This window comes from Metopolophium dirhodum, chromosome 1, assembly GCF_019925205.1.
Source record: "Metopolophium dirhodum isolate CAU chromosome 1, ASM1992520v1, whole genome shotgun sequence".
Classification (NCBI taxonomy): Eukaryota; Metazoa; Arthropoda; class Insecta; order Hemiptera; family Aphididae; genus Metopolophium; species Metopolophium dirhodum.
This window is the reverse complement of record NC_083560.1, coordinates 74,965,508-74,979,655: the sequence shown is the minus strand read 5'-3', so window position 1 is coordinate 74,979,655 and position 14,148 is coordinate 74,965,508. Positions and strand designations below refer to the sequence as shown.

The following is a 14,148-nucleotide window of genomic DNA, read 5'->3' as shown; positions in this document are numbered from 1 at the left end:
AAACTAAGTAACTAATACCTCTAGACGCTGTATACCTACCTACTTATAACACTTACCGAATTTCTATCTGTACTCTATAGTTAATTTTATAGTTCATCAATAAAACGTATATAAGTACTAGTATACCATCTTTAACTTGTTGAAATACAAAAATATTGTACTATCCCAAAACTGCAAAATGAATACGAAATTGCATTACAATAGTAAGTATCAATAGGTATCTATAATATTAATTATTAATTCATCATGCTAATAAGTAATAACAATGTTCTTACCTTATATATATAGGTAATCATAGTTCTGTGAATAGTAAATTTAATAATCGTTCATATCAATGAATTTTATTCTGAATTTAAAATTAGAGAGACATACATTTGATTCTAATTTCCAGACAGCCATTTTAAATACAAAATTGTATTTTTCATATTTTAACATATTTTAGACGTTATATTATGGCAAAGTCATAGTGCATGTATAATAAATTCCGTGGCACATATAGGTAATAGGTACATAGAATTTTAGTAAGTACCTACTATGAATGATCCTAGCTAACAAGAGGCCACAGTGTGTATATCATCAACGACATCGACCATAACTACTATGTATTTACTATGCGATTTACTTAAGGGGGCTTGAATCATACCATGATGTTTTCAGGAGTAATATTTAGGCAATTCATATGACATGTCTATTTGAGTTGTGCCAATATGTGAGTAAAATATTAACAGTAGTGTGTTATCTCTTTTGTCAGTTGCCGCTGCCAAAATATGCAACTCTCTCACGAGCACGCACTTGTAAATACGTCACGGAAAATAAAATATATTTTTGTTTGCATAACTGTAAAAACTACTATAAAAGCGATAGGAAATTGTACTGATAGTAATTTCAAAAAAAAAAAAGGTTCTTTAAAATTTAAAAACAATTTCCTAAATAGACTAGGTATTTTGTCAAAGATTACACATTACGCAGTGGCTTACTTAATCACAAGGTACACTCAACGACTACTGTTCAGCAGTGGTAACTAACCTTTTTTTTAATTAACTCTTAAATATTCATAAAAAAAAATTGTTACCTATCTATTCGATTATTATAGGTATGTACTTAGGAACCTATTTATTGCTATAAGCCAACCCTAAATATATTTCAAATTTTTATTTTTATTTGTTTTCAAATTTTAAGATATTGGAAATGAAAGAACGAAATTAATTTTAGTGCGAATAGAAAATATAATTCTAAATGTCGTCAATAGTTTATGCAATAATAATAAGCTCGTGATTAATTTAACTAAACTGTCATATTGGTGAGTACCTAACCTACATAGAACAAGAAACATAAATATATTGATATACTAATTGGCTATTAATCTATATCCTACGCATATAAATTAAATATGCGAAAATTCGCTAATATAATTTTTAGAATGTTTTTGAAAGACTTCTGTTTATATTAATTATATATATATCAATTTGTTTCCTGTAGGTCTAGTTGCGTTTATGATAATAAAAATCATATGATAACTAAAACTTTACAATTTCAAACCAAACGAAGTCGAATTAACTTCACAATCATAATTTACCTTTTGTCAAAAATTTATAAAAATTTAATGACAAAAAAATCATGTACAACAAGGTAAAGTATATCACAATTAATAATATTTACTTATGTAGACACTTATTTGACTTATTTAACAAGTATTTTTTTTTTATTTCAAGTATGATATAAATCCATTTGTTTTATGATACATGATTTTTATTTGAAAACTTTTTGGGAGAGTGAAATACTGAATAATATATATTAAGTAATATCGTGCAATATTCATTGTAACACAACAACTGTAGTTTAGAAAATTTCTTATATTTAATATTAAAAACCTATGAAAGTGTGGCCGAGCGGACTAAGGAGTCGGTTCACCTCGGTTATGGGTGACACTTCCCTCCAGGCAGACATCTGTCTAGAGAGAGAGGCCACCATCCCCCGGACCGGGCATGCCAGATACCTACGGGTACCCAAATCAAATATTCTGCTAAAACAAACACACCCGTGTAAACAAATCCACAGTACCACAGCCTAAAGACCTATTAGTAGTTGAAGCCTTAACCCTAATAAAAAAAAAAATACCTAGGTACAAAAAATTTAGAAAGTGTAAAAAATATTCTGAAATATGGACTATAGAGTGGTATTATTATTGTTAAATATAATATATATTTTATTTAATTGTAATTTCAATTATTTCAGAGAACTATACTACGGTGACACAATTCTATTCAAGCATAGTAATATTGTAAGGAAGGCACTTATAGATATATGTTGTTTATTAGGTGCAAAATCTTGGGAACTGGGTATTACATTAACGTCTAGTGGCTTAGTAGCAGGAAATCTAAAGATTTATATGTCTAATGGAAAAATTCTTGATTGTTCCGGTACCACTGAAGGTAAAGTATTAAATTCTTAGTCCTTTAAATTTATCATTTTAATAATTTGCATTTTATTTCAATAACAATTAAAAATTGGTGATTATCATAGCAATTCAAGTAGGTAATAAATTCTAGCACGGTATTTTTTCTAATATAAAATATACCTATGCAGCTGAATACTACTTATTGTTTTTAAACTTTGATAAATGGTTTATTTATTGGTAATTTATTTGGTAGGTTTCATTTACTGCCATAAACTTAGACACTCTTACTAACTTTTAGTTTTGAACTTTAAAACAGGCTATATTTACTAGTACCCATCTACTGAATATTATATATGCCTAATAGGTATTTTATGGTTTTAGGTATACAAATACCTCAGGATATTTTTGATATAGATAATTTTGAATCGAAAGCAAAATATATTCTAATAGTTGAAAAAAATGCATCATTTCAAAAAATTATCAATGAAGGGTTCTTGAAAAAAAATATATGTAAATTTGTCATGATAACTGTAAGTTATATAAGTACTATAATTATTAAATAATATACATTTTATTTATTTTTAATACAATTATTTTAACTAAAAGCTACCTATATTAAAATATTTTTTAGGGTAAAGGATTTCCTGATATTAATACCAGGTTGTTTGTGAAACAGTTGTCTTGTAAATTAAATATACCAATATTAGTCTTAGTGGATGCAAATCCTTTCGGTATAGAAATAATGTGTGTTTACAGATTTGGCTCTAATGTAAGAAATAAGTAACTACCATATTTGCTTTATAAAATAATATATATATACGTTGGCTTAATAAATGTAGGTAATAAAATTGTGTTTAATTTTGCTAATGATTGTTAATTTTTTTTTTTTAGTCAATGGTTCATCAAAACGAAATGCTTTGTGTGCCATCAATAAAGTGGCTAGGAGTTTATCCTACAGACATAGAATCACTCAATTTACCAAGTATTGCATTAACAAATTTGGACCAAGACCGATTGAAATCTCTTTTAAAAAGATCTTACATAAATTCCAATCATAAGCTTTTGCAACAGGTATCACTAAAGTTAAATAATACTAAGCAGGGATTAGGGAGTTACTAGGTATTATCATTTGTTATATTTATATGTATAGTGTATTAGTGTATATAGACGTATAAAGTATACAAAATATAAATATTACAACCTAATATAGTTATTCCTATAATGGTGGATTATAATTTATAGTTAAGGGGATTTGATACCGCGATTTCCTGTTTTTGTCTAACATATGCGCGACATAGTATTTTAGACGTGATTTTTGCCAAACATTCCAATTGATCTATTGAAGTGATAAGAATTCTGAACAGATTAGACTTTGTTGTCAAGTCTACTTGAAATCGACTTTCCCACATGTTTGATATTATTCCCCAAATTCCTATAAATGTCATATTAAAAAAGAATATTTAAAAATGTCGTATTTTAATTTTTGGAGAAGTTAAAATCAAAAAATCAAAAATGTGGAAAAGTTGATTTCAAGTAGACTTGACGGCAAATTCAAATCTATTTTTAGAATTCTTATAGCTTCATTAGATCAATTGGTGTGTTTGGAAAAGAATCAGTCTAAAATCCTATGCCGCGTGTGTGTTAAACATAAACAGAAAATCACGGTATCGAATCCCCTTAATAATGGTTTTGTGTTTAGATTCTTTAATTCTCAGTAGAGCTTTAAATTATTTATATAATGTTTACACACAACTTAAATTTTGATGCAATAAAAAGCTCTTTAAGTGTCATCAATCATCCAATCATTTATAAAATATAAATATAAATAATAATACAAAATGTAGTAATCAAGCATTCAATTTTAAAAACCTGTAATTTGTATTGCCTACTTATAGTTTATTGATAAATGAAATTTAAATTTAAATTGTTTTTATCTGGGTTCAATCCTACAATTTTTTACTTCTATAGCTAAAATTATCAATGTACAAATAATTTCCTGAAATAATAACATGAATCAAATTATGAGTAATTTATTGTTTAGGTATTATTATTATATCATTTAAACAGAAAATCAGAAATTGAGTCATTGACAACATTCACTCAAACATACCTAACTGAAGTTTATATTAAAGAAAAAGTTCTTACTCAAGAATTTATATAATAAAAGGATATTCCTACAAATAAATTATCTAATTATATATCAGTATAAATAGTTTTTGATAAGTATTTAATAGTCTAAATAATAAAACTCAATATTCTTAATAACATAATACATATGTACTTATTTGCACAACTTGCCAAAAATTATTTTATATATTTTCACAATCTATTTCTGGTTGTATTGAAATTGAAAATGTTAACCGTCTGATACTTAAGTGATGTTAAATGTATGTAAGCTTATTCTAATGTATATGGTAATATGACAATATAGTATAACATGAAAAATCTTTCAACATCCATTAAAAAAAACAACATAAAAATGGCTAAATATATTTATCAATATAACTATGTATACCTATCAATTTTATTTTATATTATGTACTTTTTATTATTTAAAATATTAAATTTGATGATAATTATAATACTAGGAGTAAAAAAATCAAGTATTAAATTTATTTTATGTTCTACTACTTTTGGCAAATGTAGCCCAATTTGTTAATGTAGGTATAAAAAACCAAAAATCTTTTCAATTAAATATTTTATAATTTAAGTCTTTTAGACAGTTTAAGATACATGTCTAATCTTTATCTCATTAACAGGACCATCTTGACGATTGGCCTAAAATGTCATTATCGTCAGTTGGTAGTTGCATTTATTATGATTTATGCCTAGATTAAAGGGGCAACGCGCAAATAGACTTAAAATATAGTTGGTACCTTGTACTTACAACAATATGAATAGGTAAATTAATTAATAACACAACACATCATATATTTAAACTTAATATAATAATATTGATAATTGAATAAATCAACAAATATAGTGAGTACCTAATACTGTAATATTTGAATTCAATGATAAATCATTGCAAACAAAAAAATATTCTGAGCGGAGACATTGTACAGCCTAGCATACTCACTCGTATAAATAATCAAATTTAATAGTTAAAAAAAATTATCAAAGATCAAAAATATCCCATGGCTATAAATAGCATGATTTTCAGGAGAATCTTTTCTTTTTGATAGAGGTACAATGATTTGTTTGGAACTTCCTATTAAAATTTTATAAATTTCTAACTAAATAATTTACAAAATGTGGAAAAATGATCAAGGCTATAAAACGCACAAAAAGGGTCAAAATAGTTTGAAAATTTTACCATGCATGGAAAATGCTAATATAAATATTTGGTGAACTTTTCAAGAGACTATGGCTATTTGTTTAGGAAATACAACAAAATATCAAAAATCGATTAATGGAAATTCGATAATTTCCCGCTAAATATCAAATATCATAAAAATTTTAAGTTCAAACATTCATTGAACTTGTTTGCTCGTTTTAGTAAACTTTTTTTTGTTGAAGGTAGAAAAACGTATGTGAAATCTTCTGTTAACATTTTTAATCTTAGCTATGAGAAAAAAAACTTTTCCAACTTAAAAATAATTTATAAAATTTAAAAAATATTACCATGTATGGAAAATGGTAATTTTAACATTTGGTTAAAATTTAAGGTGTCATTACAACAAAATATCAAAAAGTGCTACATAAAAATTTGTTAATTCACCAATGAAAATCATATATTTTAAAAATGTTAAACGCTCATAAAAAATTTATGTTACTTTCTGGTAAAGGTTTTTTTTAATAGTGTAGAAACCATTTTTGGGCAATCTTCTATCAAAATTTCCAATGTTGCTATGAAAGAAAATACTTTTGTAAAAAGTCAAACGATTTGAACTTTAAATGACTATGAAAAATAATTGAGACCAATAAGGTACTTAGCATTAAATTGTCAAGCTTTTTTACTAAGAGAAAAAGTTTTTATCAAGAATAATTTAAAAAAGTTTACAAGACTCAAAATATTTCCCAAGGCTATAACTAACTCAAAAAGATTCAAAATATTTTGAAAATGTTACCATTGATGGAAAATGCTATTATAAATAATTGGTAAAAATGTCAAGGTTCTGCGGTTATTAATTATTAAATTACACCAAAAAAATAAAATATAATTTTTTCAAAAACTAATTTGCTTAAAAATTACCATTTTTTTGGTTAAGATTTTGACCGAAAAATTCCAACTACATTTATTTTTCTATCAGAATTGATGCTGATCTCGATTGGAGCATTTTAACTACCCAAAATATTGCTGACAAAACAGAAGAAAAACACACAACATTGTTAAATCAATACATTCTTTCACTCTGCTCAAAATCTGATATATTATAAATATAATATCCTAAGTCTTAAATTAGCAAATGTGTCGATAATATCTTTTTTTGGGACAGAGCGCAATTGGTATTAAAAACTACAACATTTGAATATATAAATTATGATACATTTTTTTTGCTCATTAACTTGACTTTTTTTATTGTATCCATAAAAAAGTGGAGCCTGTCAAACTGCGGCAAAGGCGAGGGCCCTGATGGCCCTGTTCTAGGAATGGCCCTGGTCAGTGTTTAGAAAGAATGTTATTCACGCGTTCACATTCATATTTAGTGAACGATACGTGAACTTCACTCGTCTTTTTCAAATAGAACGTGAACAATTTTCAAGACGTTTAAATGTATTTATTATTTAATAAATATTGATTGATAATACTATTATGATATATCACAAATTATAAAAATAAAATACATTAAATTCCAGTGGGAACGCCTGGACATAAAACAACAATAATATTATGATTTCCATGATTTTGTATTCGTATTTAAACAATACATAAAAATAAAAATACATTAAATGAATGACAAAATTAACGCATTCATATTTTCAAAGAGCGTGAAAATAAACGTGTTCATTTGAAAAAAAATATGAATTTGAAGATGAACGAGTTAGTTTTTTAAGCACTGAATGTAAACGTGGACGAATTCATTTTTTTAGTGAATGTTCTGAACACTGGCCCTGGTCATTAATCATACAATATAAATTATGTGTTAAAATATTAACTGTTCAAAAGATTAATTATTTTTTTTTTGAGAAGTGTTAGTTTCATTCTATTTTACATTTTCTTATTTTTTAGTTTTTTATTCAATTAAATTATCATGCGCTATTATAACATACAGGAAACAAACTCTTTCTTTGTAAAAGCTTTTATTTAAAAAAAAGAACCAAGACTTAATTTGATTATTTATCTATTATCATCTATCTTACATTGTTTTTTCGTAACATATTATTAATATATATATATGTTATTGTACAACATCTATACATGTATTTTCAATATAGTATTAAACCCATTACCAGAGACATATACACTGTCTATAACTTAGGTTATAGTCAATGATCTAAACCAGTTATTATAAACTCTAGTATCATATCAATCAATATGCAGCCTAGTTTATACTAAAAAAAATAGCAAAAACCAATGATATTGAAGCTTTAAAAAATGTATGGTAAAAATATTACCAACTCTAATTTTATTTTAATAACAAAAAAAAAGTTAGGTATTTACTATACGCATATATAGCTATAATATTTATTGAATACTAGACATCAGGAAAATTAACATAAAATTATTTTACACAACTCTTACACTAAAATGCTTAAATGTGTTAAAATGTTTTCATTAATGTATTGATAGATCAATCTTTAACTAAAAGTAACATTTATGTAACTAACAAACTAAAGGAAGCTTCTTTATGCATCCTTCACACTTTCACAGGATTTAAAATCAATTCCAAATTGTTCAATTCTTCTGTAATATAAAATAATAAACAAATATATTAGGGAATTGTTTTTGATATGTTTTAAGAATTATATTTAATCATAACATACATAATGACCATCAACAGTTAATATGAAAATAAGAGATTAAAATTCATAAACGCAAATAATTTATGTAACAATAATTAATAATAGTATAAAACTATGAAACATTTCTACTCACTTTTTCAACATTAAAAACTTAGTTAATTTAAAAGTACAAGAATTTATACCAGTTAACAAGAATGGAAATAAGTAACAAATAATATACAAAAGTAAATAAATCTCATTACCATGAGAATACTACAACACATTCCTAAGATGTACAATAATAGGTACTTAAGCGGATGTCGTACCATGTGTTGTCTAAGTTTTACTAACGCATAATATTCCAAAATGTACGTCCAGCAATACCAATTTTGTGTGATTAGCTTAAATCGGTGCTTAAAATTAAATAATATTAAACTTTAAGGTAAAATCACTATCTGTGGTCTCTTGTTAGATTTTTACGATATATTATATTTAAATGAGTTATGAATATGTAAAACACATAGGTTCATTAATTCACTTAAAATAAAAATATTGCTAAAAACCAACGTGAGAGAAGAGATAATGTTCTCACATTTAAGTTTGACAAGTCTAATATTTAAGTTAACACTACAAAATTGAAAATGCTGCATGGACGTATATTTTGGTATATTACGCGTAAGTCCCATAAACAGACTGAAAAGTTTAAATCAGTCACACATTTAAGTATAATCTCACAAAACCTAATTCATAGCAAACAAACTATTGTTGCTTTATAAAAAACTTTTTATTCCAATTCTTTTAAGAATCTGTACTATACACTATATTATTATAGTCTATATTTTATCCATAGGCGTGTTTACGAAGGGGCCTGGTGGGCACTGCTACCCCCCCCCCCCCCCCGGCAGACTGTGCCTCCAACAAAATCATGCTAGGATAAAAAAAAGTTGTGCGGTGTGTACCCTGCAGTACCTATAGATTTTGATTAATTGTAATTTTTTTTAATTATGCATTTATTAATTAGTGATTATATTATCTATAGTATTTTTTTAAATTTTTTTTTTGAAATAAATCTACAATCTATACATTCATTTTTGTACAATCAGTAGGTTTGACAAGTGAATAGTAAAAGGTTAACATGAATCGTGTGATCAGAGAAGATACCCAGTGGTAACACCCTATAATAGTCATATAATATAAACACTTTATTTTTATCAACAATTTACTTTATTATGTATCTGTTTTTAATTTAGTTTTAAATGTATTTTTATTGTTTTGACAATGGTCATACTTTTTGATCATAATTAAAAATATTCCTATCATTGTGAATTTTGTAACATAAAAAATGAATGTTTCTTTATGTCTAAAAAAAAAATAGGTCTCACAATTTAAAAATTTGTCAGCCACCAAAGTCTGTACACGCCTATGATTTTATCATACACTATAAGTTCACTTTAATTATAAATATTCTATTACAATTTTAGCTGAATTAGTCAATAATAAATCTATTCTACAATATGTAATTTTATGAATTAAAACTAGTTGTTTCATAAACAATAAATAATCTAATATTATAATTTAACAAATAACTTTGTATATTACCAGCAGCAAACTTAATTTTATCTTCAGATATTTTAATTTCTTTTACAGCTTTGAGCTTGTAACGGGTTTCTTTAGTTTTATCTGCATTATTTTGAAGAAAACTATGTTTAGTAGCTCCATAAGAAATGCCCAATAGTAGCAAACTCCAACGACCAAACTGCGCAAAATTATTTTTTTGATAATAAGTAAATATTATGTTTAATATATAAGATATAACAATAAGAAATTCTATAAAAAAAAAATCAATTTTTTAAATTGTTATTATTTACAGTATTAAAAGTATGAATTGTTTAATTTATAGAGAAATATTGTCACCAAGGGGTATATAGGATTACTTTTGCTATTCGATACATGTTTTAAGGTAGCAAGGGTATTATTTTGCTACCATAAAATAAATTATATTCAATACCTATTTATTATTCAAGTTTTTGATGAAAATGTATATTATATTCTAAAACCAGGCCACCGGACGGATCATTCTGTAATAGTGTGATAGTTGTTAATTATATTTTCCTGAGTCAATTGTTTCTGTAAAATGTCTTTAATCGTCATAAATAGAGTTACAACATTAACAGGCATACTGAATAATATTCAGACATTTCAATTTGTATTTTGTTTATTTACTTTAAACAATGTAATGAAACAAACTAATATACTGTCAAAATATTTCCAATCTCCAACAATAAACAATGCTACAGTTTGTATGTGTCACATAAATTGTAAATGACTTAAAATATAAGCCTCGATCTGAAAAATCCTTTAGTGAAGTTTGGGAGATTACACAAGGGATCATGATTTTCTACCACATAGAATGCCTAGCAAAAGAAGTTTACCAGTTAAAAAAAAATTGGTAGTGATTCAACTCACCCATAGTTTTTTTTTTACATTTTTTTAAATTATGATTGTTTTGTAATATATTATTTTAAGATATGTAAATAATAGTTTAAACAAATAAATATACTAAATAAATAAAAAATAATAATACACTTTTTTTCAAATAAACTAATAGCAATTGTTTGTAAATAATTTTTTGCTATCTGAAAATGTTGACTGTAGTGACGCCCATGCTGACATATTTTAAATGGTCTTGAATGCAGTTATAATTAAATATCTACCGGTATCTGATATTTATTATTTTCTCCACAGTTACCTACACGCGGCAACTAATACCAACTTGGTAATACTTGTAGCAGAAGTTGGGAAGAGTTCACAGGTGCTATTGAGACATAGTAATGGGTGTTGGTAATGAACTGAAATCAGCTTATTCGTACCCATTATCCGATTAACTGAATAATATAGTTGCATACGACTCATTATTTAGATGTTAACACACTCTCTGTACAGTTTAATTTTATAATATTCATATTGCTCTTTTAATTATTCATATCAACTGAAAGTGTTGATGTTTTATAGCAATTATCTGCAAACTGAGACTCTAAATACAGGAAGGCGGACACTCTTGGTTACTGACATTTTGTCTGCTATTCAGAGAGTTCAGTTTGTAGAAAGTTTAAAAATTGTCCGCTATTTGGATGTGTCTGCTGTTAAGAGGTGTCCGTTAGGGGAGGTTCCATTGTATTGTGTATTTAATAGTTAATTATTATTTCCAAACTTAACAACTTAGATTTTTAAGGACTTTTATTATAACATATATAAGAATACAGAGCCCTATAGGTTGCAAAAAATGTTTTCAGAAAAGTTTGATCAATAAAAGATGTAGAAAATTATAATATCAGGCAACTTACAATGTGTTAATGGCAAATTGTATTTTATATAAAGAATATAATTGTATGCAATGTACTTCAAATTTTTACATAATACATAAGCATTTCTTTCATCCTAAATCACCAAAAATATTAATTTTCAACAATTGCGATTTTTAATTGTATAAGTTTTAGGTACTTCTTATATCCCTATGTATTTCTTAACTTTAAAATAAGTCAATATGTAACAAAAGTAACTTGCCTTGATAAGTGGTGCGACATTTGTGGAAGGCTTAAAACCTCTAGTCATGGCTAAAACTTAAAAAATTATTTATTGATTTGATATAAAAGAAAAATTTAAAAACAATAAATATTTTTTATTATATAATTATTCAATATCATTGATATTAATATATTATTGCCACAATATAAAATATTATACAATATTCATGCCAATGATAGTAATATGACATAGCCTTAACACACAGCCTTACCTCCATAGACCTATATACAGGGTGCAGCAAAAAAAAACCTGGTTTGTGAAACTAATAAAAACCAAACTAAGACATAATAATACTATAGTATATCGAAAAACATTTTATATTTATAAATTGTACACTACACATCATGTCTATTTATATCAATTATTTTCAAAATATTCTATTAATTAACTTTTGTGTATTACCTAGGTATAACTTAGGTGGCAACCCTCATTTTCGATACACTGATCGAGTCATTCGATTCGAGTGCTTTAGGCTTTTTTTATAAGGATTCAAGAGAATGACAGCACACTATTTGTTTTCCCTTTACGATCCACTTGCACATAGAAAATTTTGCGTTCACAATTATTTTACAATAATGTTTATAATCATAATAATTTCTAAAATTAGAGGGAATTTACCTCAGATGTACATCTCAAAAAGAGAAAACAAATACCTAGTGCGATGACATCCTCTTCCCAGTAAACATAGCACGTATAATCTACGTTTATAATAAGGATAACTTTGGTGTATGTATATACGTAGTCATTATTCGTATAATAATGGTATAATATACATTGAAGAAGATAGATTTTACGTTGACAATACGTATATTCATATTCGTATATTTTTCGTGATAAAATTACGTTTATTCTACGTTGATGATATGTTGATTATTGGTTGGTCGAACTTACGTCGAAATATAGATATGGATTTACGTATATTTTACGTTGACGATACGTATATACATATTCGTTCATTTTTCATGATAAAATTACGTTTATTCTACGTTGATGATATGTTGATTATTGGTTGGTCGAACTTACGTCGAAATATAGATATGGATTTACGTATATTTTACGTTGATGATATGTATATACATATTCGTTCATTTTTCATGATAAAATTACGTTTATTCTATGTTGATGATATGTTGATTATTGGTTGGTCGAACTTACGTCATCGAAATATAGATATGGATTTACGTATATTTTACGTTGACGATACGTATATACATATTCGTTCATTTTCCGTGATAAAATTACGTTTATTCTACGTTGATGATATGTTGATTATTGGTTGGTCGAACTTACGTCGAAATATAGATATGGATTTATGACAAAATTTATCAAAATCTCAAAATGCCTATCCATACCTATTACCTAAGAATTGAAAATTTAGTACAAGTTTTCATAAATAACCTTAAAATCTAAAAAATAATTTAAAAATATTATTCATGGCCCGTGGGTACTTGAACCTTTTATCTAAAGTTATTATTTTATACACATAATGACTTTTCAAATTCAATGTTTTCGGAAACAATAATTAACGGTAGGTATATTGTATACTATTGTATACTAATAGTAATAAGAATTAATAATATATAAATAGTTTTTTTTTATCTCTTATTCTTGCATCTAGTGATCTAGATAGCCAAACTCAGACTGTGATCATTTATTAACAAGGCCGCCAAAATATTAAACCAAAATTGAAATAGAAATAACTTCAAATTTTGAAAATTTCAAAAAAATTGAATTTACATTTGCTAAAAATATTACGTTTGTATCATTTATTATGAATGAATATTTTCCATTTCTTATTGTCAATTTCCTACGTTCTTAATCAGACATGACCATGACGGGTCGCAGGCCGCAGCCTTATAAGTTGTATGTATATCGTCTAAGTATAAATTACATTAGGTACCTATCAATAAAATATAATATTCTATTAACTTAAAAGAAAAAGTTTAAATTCTGGTCTGAAAAGAATTTTTTTATGGCTCTAATTGGTAAAAAAGGTTCGTCACCAGTCATCACTGATCTAGATCCTAGAGCATTAGAGGAACAATATTCTAAATGTCAAATTAAAACATGTATTGTTGCTTATGAGTTATGAGAAATATAGCGATGAGTGAGTGGTATTTGACTTTTATATTAGCTATATATTATGGATTAAAAAAATTTTTTTTAAATGTTCAATATAAATTATTTTACTGTGTGAATAATGGATTAAAGATCTGTCGACCAAGCCATGATAAATATTACTACTAACAATAACATCGATAAACCTGTCGATATATAAT

General features: G+C 26.1%; 2 protein-coding genes across 2 annotated transcripts; one reads left to right on the top strand and one right to left on the bottom strand.

Annotated features, from left to right (window-relative positions):
• Positions 1–178: 178 nt before the first annotated feature.
• LOC132941473 (meiotic recombination protein SPO11) lies at positions 179–4,559 on the top strand. Its single transcript, XM_061009550.1, has 8 exons — positions 179–203; positions 1,180–1,300; positions 1,480–1,629; positions 2,236–2,432; positions 2,780–2,928; positions 3,030–3,167; positions 3,290–3,469; positions 4,440–4,559. Exons 1-8 carry the CDS (start codon positions 179–181, stop codon positions 4,557–4,559), a joined length of 1,080 nt encoding a protein of 359 aa, XP_060865533.1.
• A 3,432-nt stretch (positions 4,560–7,991) lies between these two features.
• Positions 7,992–12,042, bottom strand: LOC132934726 (ATP synthase subunit e, mitochondrial-like). The gene is made up of 3 exons (XM_061001064.1): positions 11,849–12,042; positions 9,884–10,040; positions 7,992–8,246 (listed from the first exon to the last, which is right to left on the bottom strand). Exons 1-3 carry the CDS (start codon positions 11,894–11,896, stop codon positions 8,200–8,202), a joined length of 252 nt encoding a protein of 83 aa, XP_060857047.1. The 5' UTR covers positions 11,897–12,042; the 3' UTR covers positions 7,992–8,199.
• Between the last annotated feature and the right edge of the window lie 2,106 nt (positions 12,043–14,148).

Coding starts and splice junctions, on each gene's coding strand:
- LOC132941473 (XM_061009550.1), top strand. CDS start 179: ATGAATACGAAATTGCATTACAATA. Junction 1,630..2,235: donor AAAAAATCATGTACAACAAG/GTAAAGTATATC, acceptor CAATTATTTCAG/AGAACTATACTACGGTGACA. Junction 3,168..3,289: donor TTTACAGATTTGGCTCTAAT/GTAAGAAATAAG, acceptor TTTTTTTTTTAG/TCAATGGTTCATCAAAACGA.
- LOC132934726 (XM_061001064.1), bottom strand. CDS start 11,896: ATGACTAGAGGTTTTAAGCCTTCCACAAATGTCGCACCACTTATCAAG. Junction 10,041..11,848: donor ATGTCGCACCACTTATCAAG/GCAAGTTACTTT, acceptor AATTTTGCGCAG/TTTGGTCGTTGGAGTTTGCT. Junction 8,247..9,883: donor TAAAATTAAGTTTGCTGCTG/GTAATATACAAA, acceptor TTTATATTACAG/AAGAATTGAACAATTTGGAA.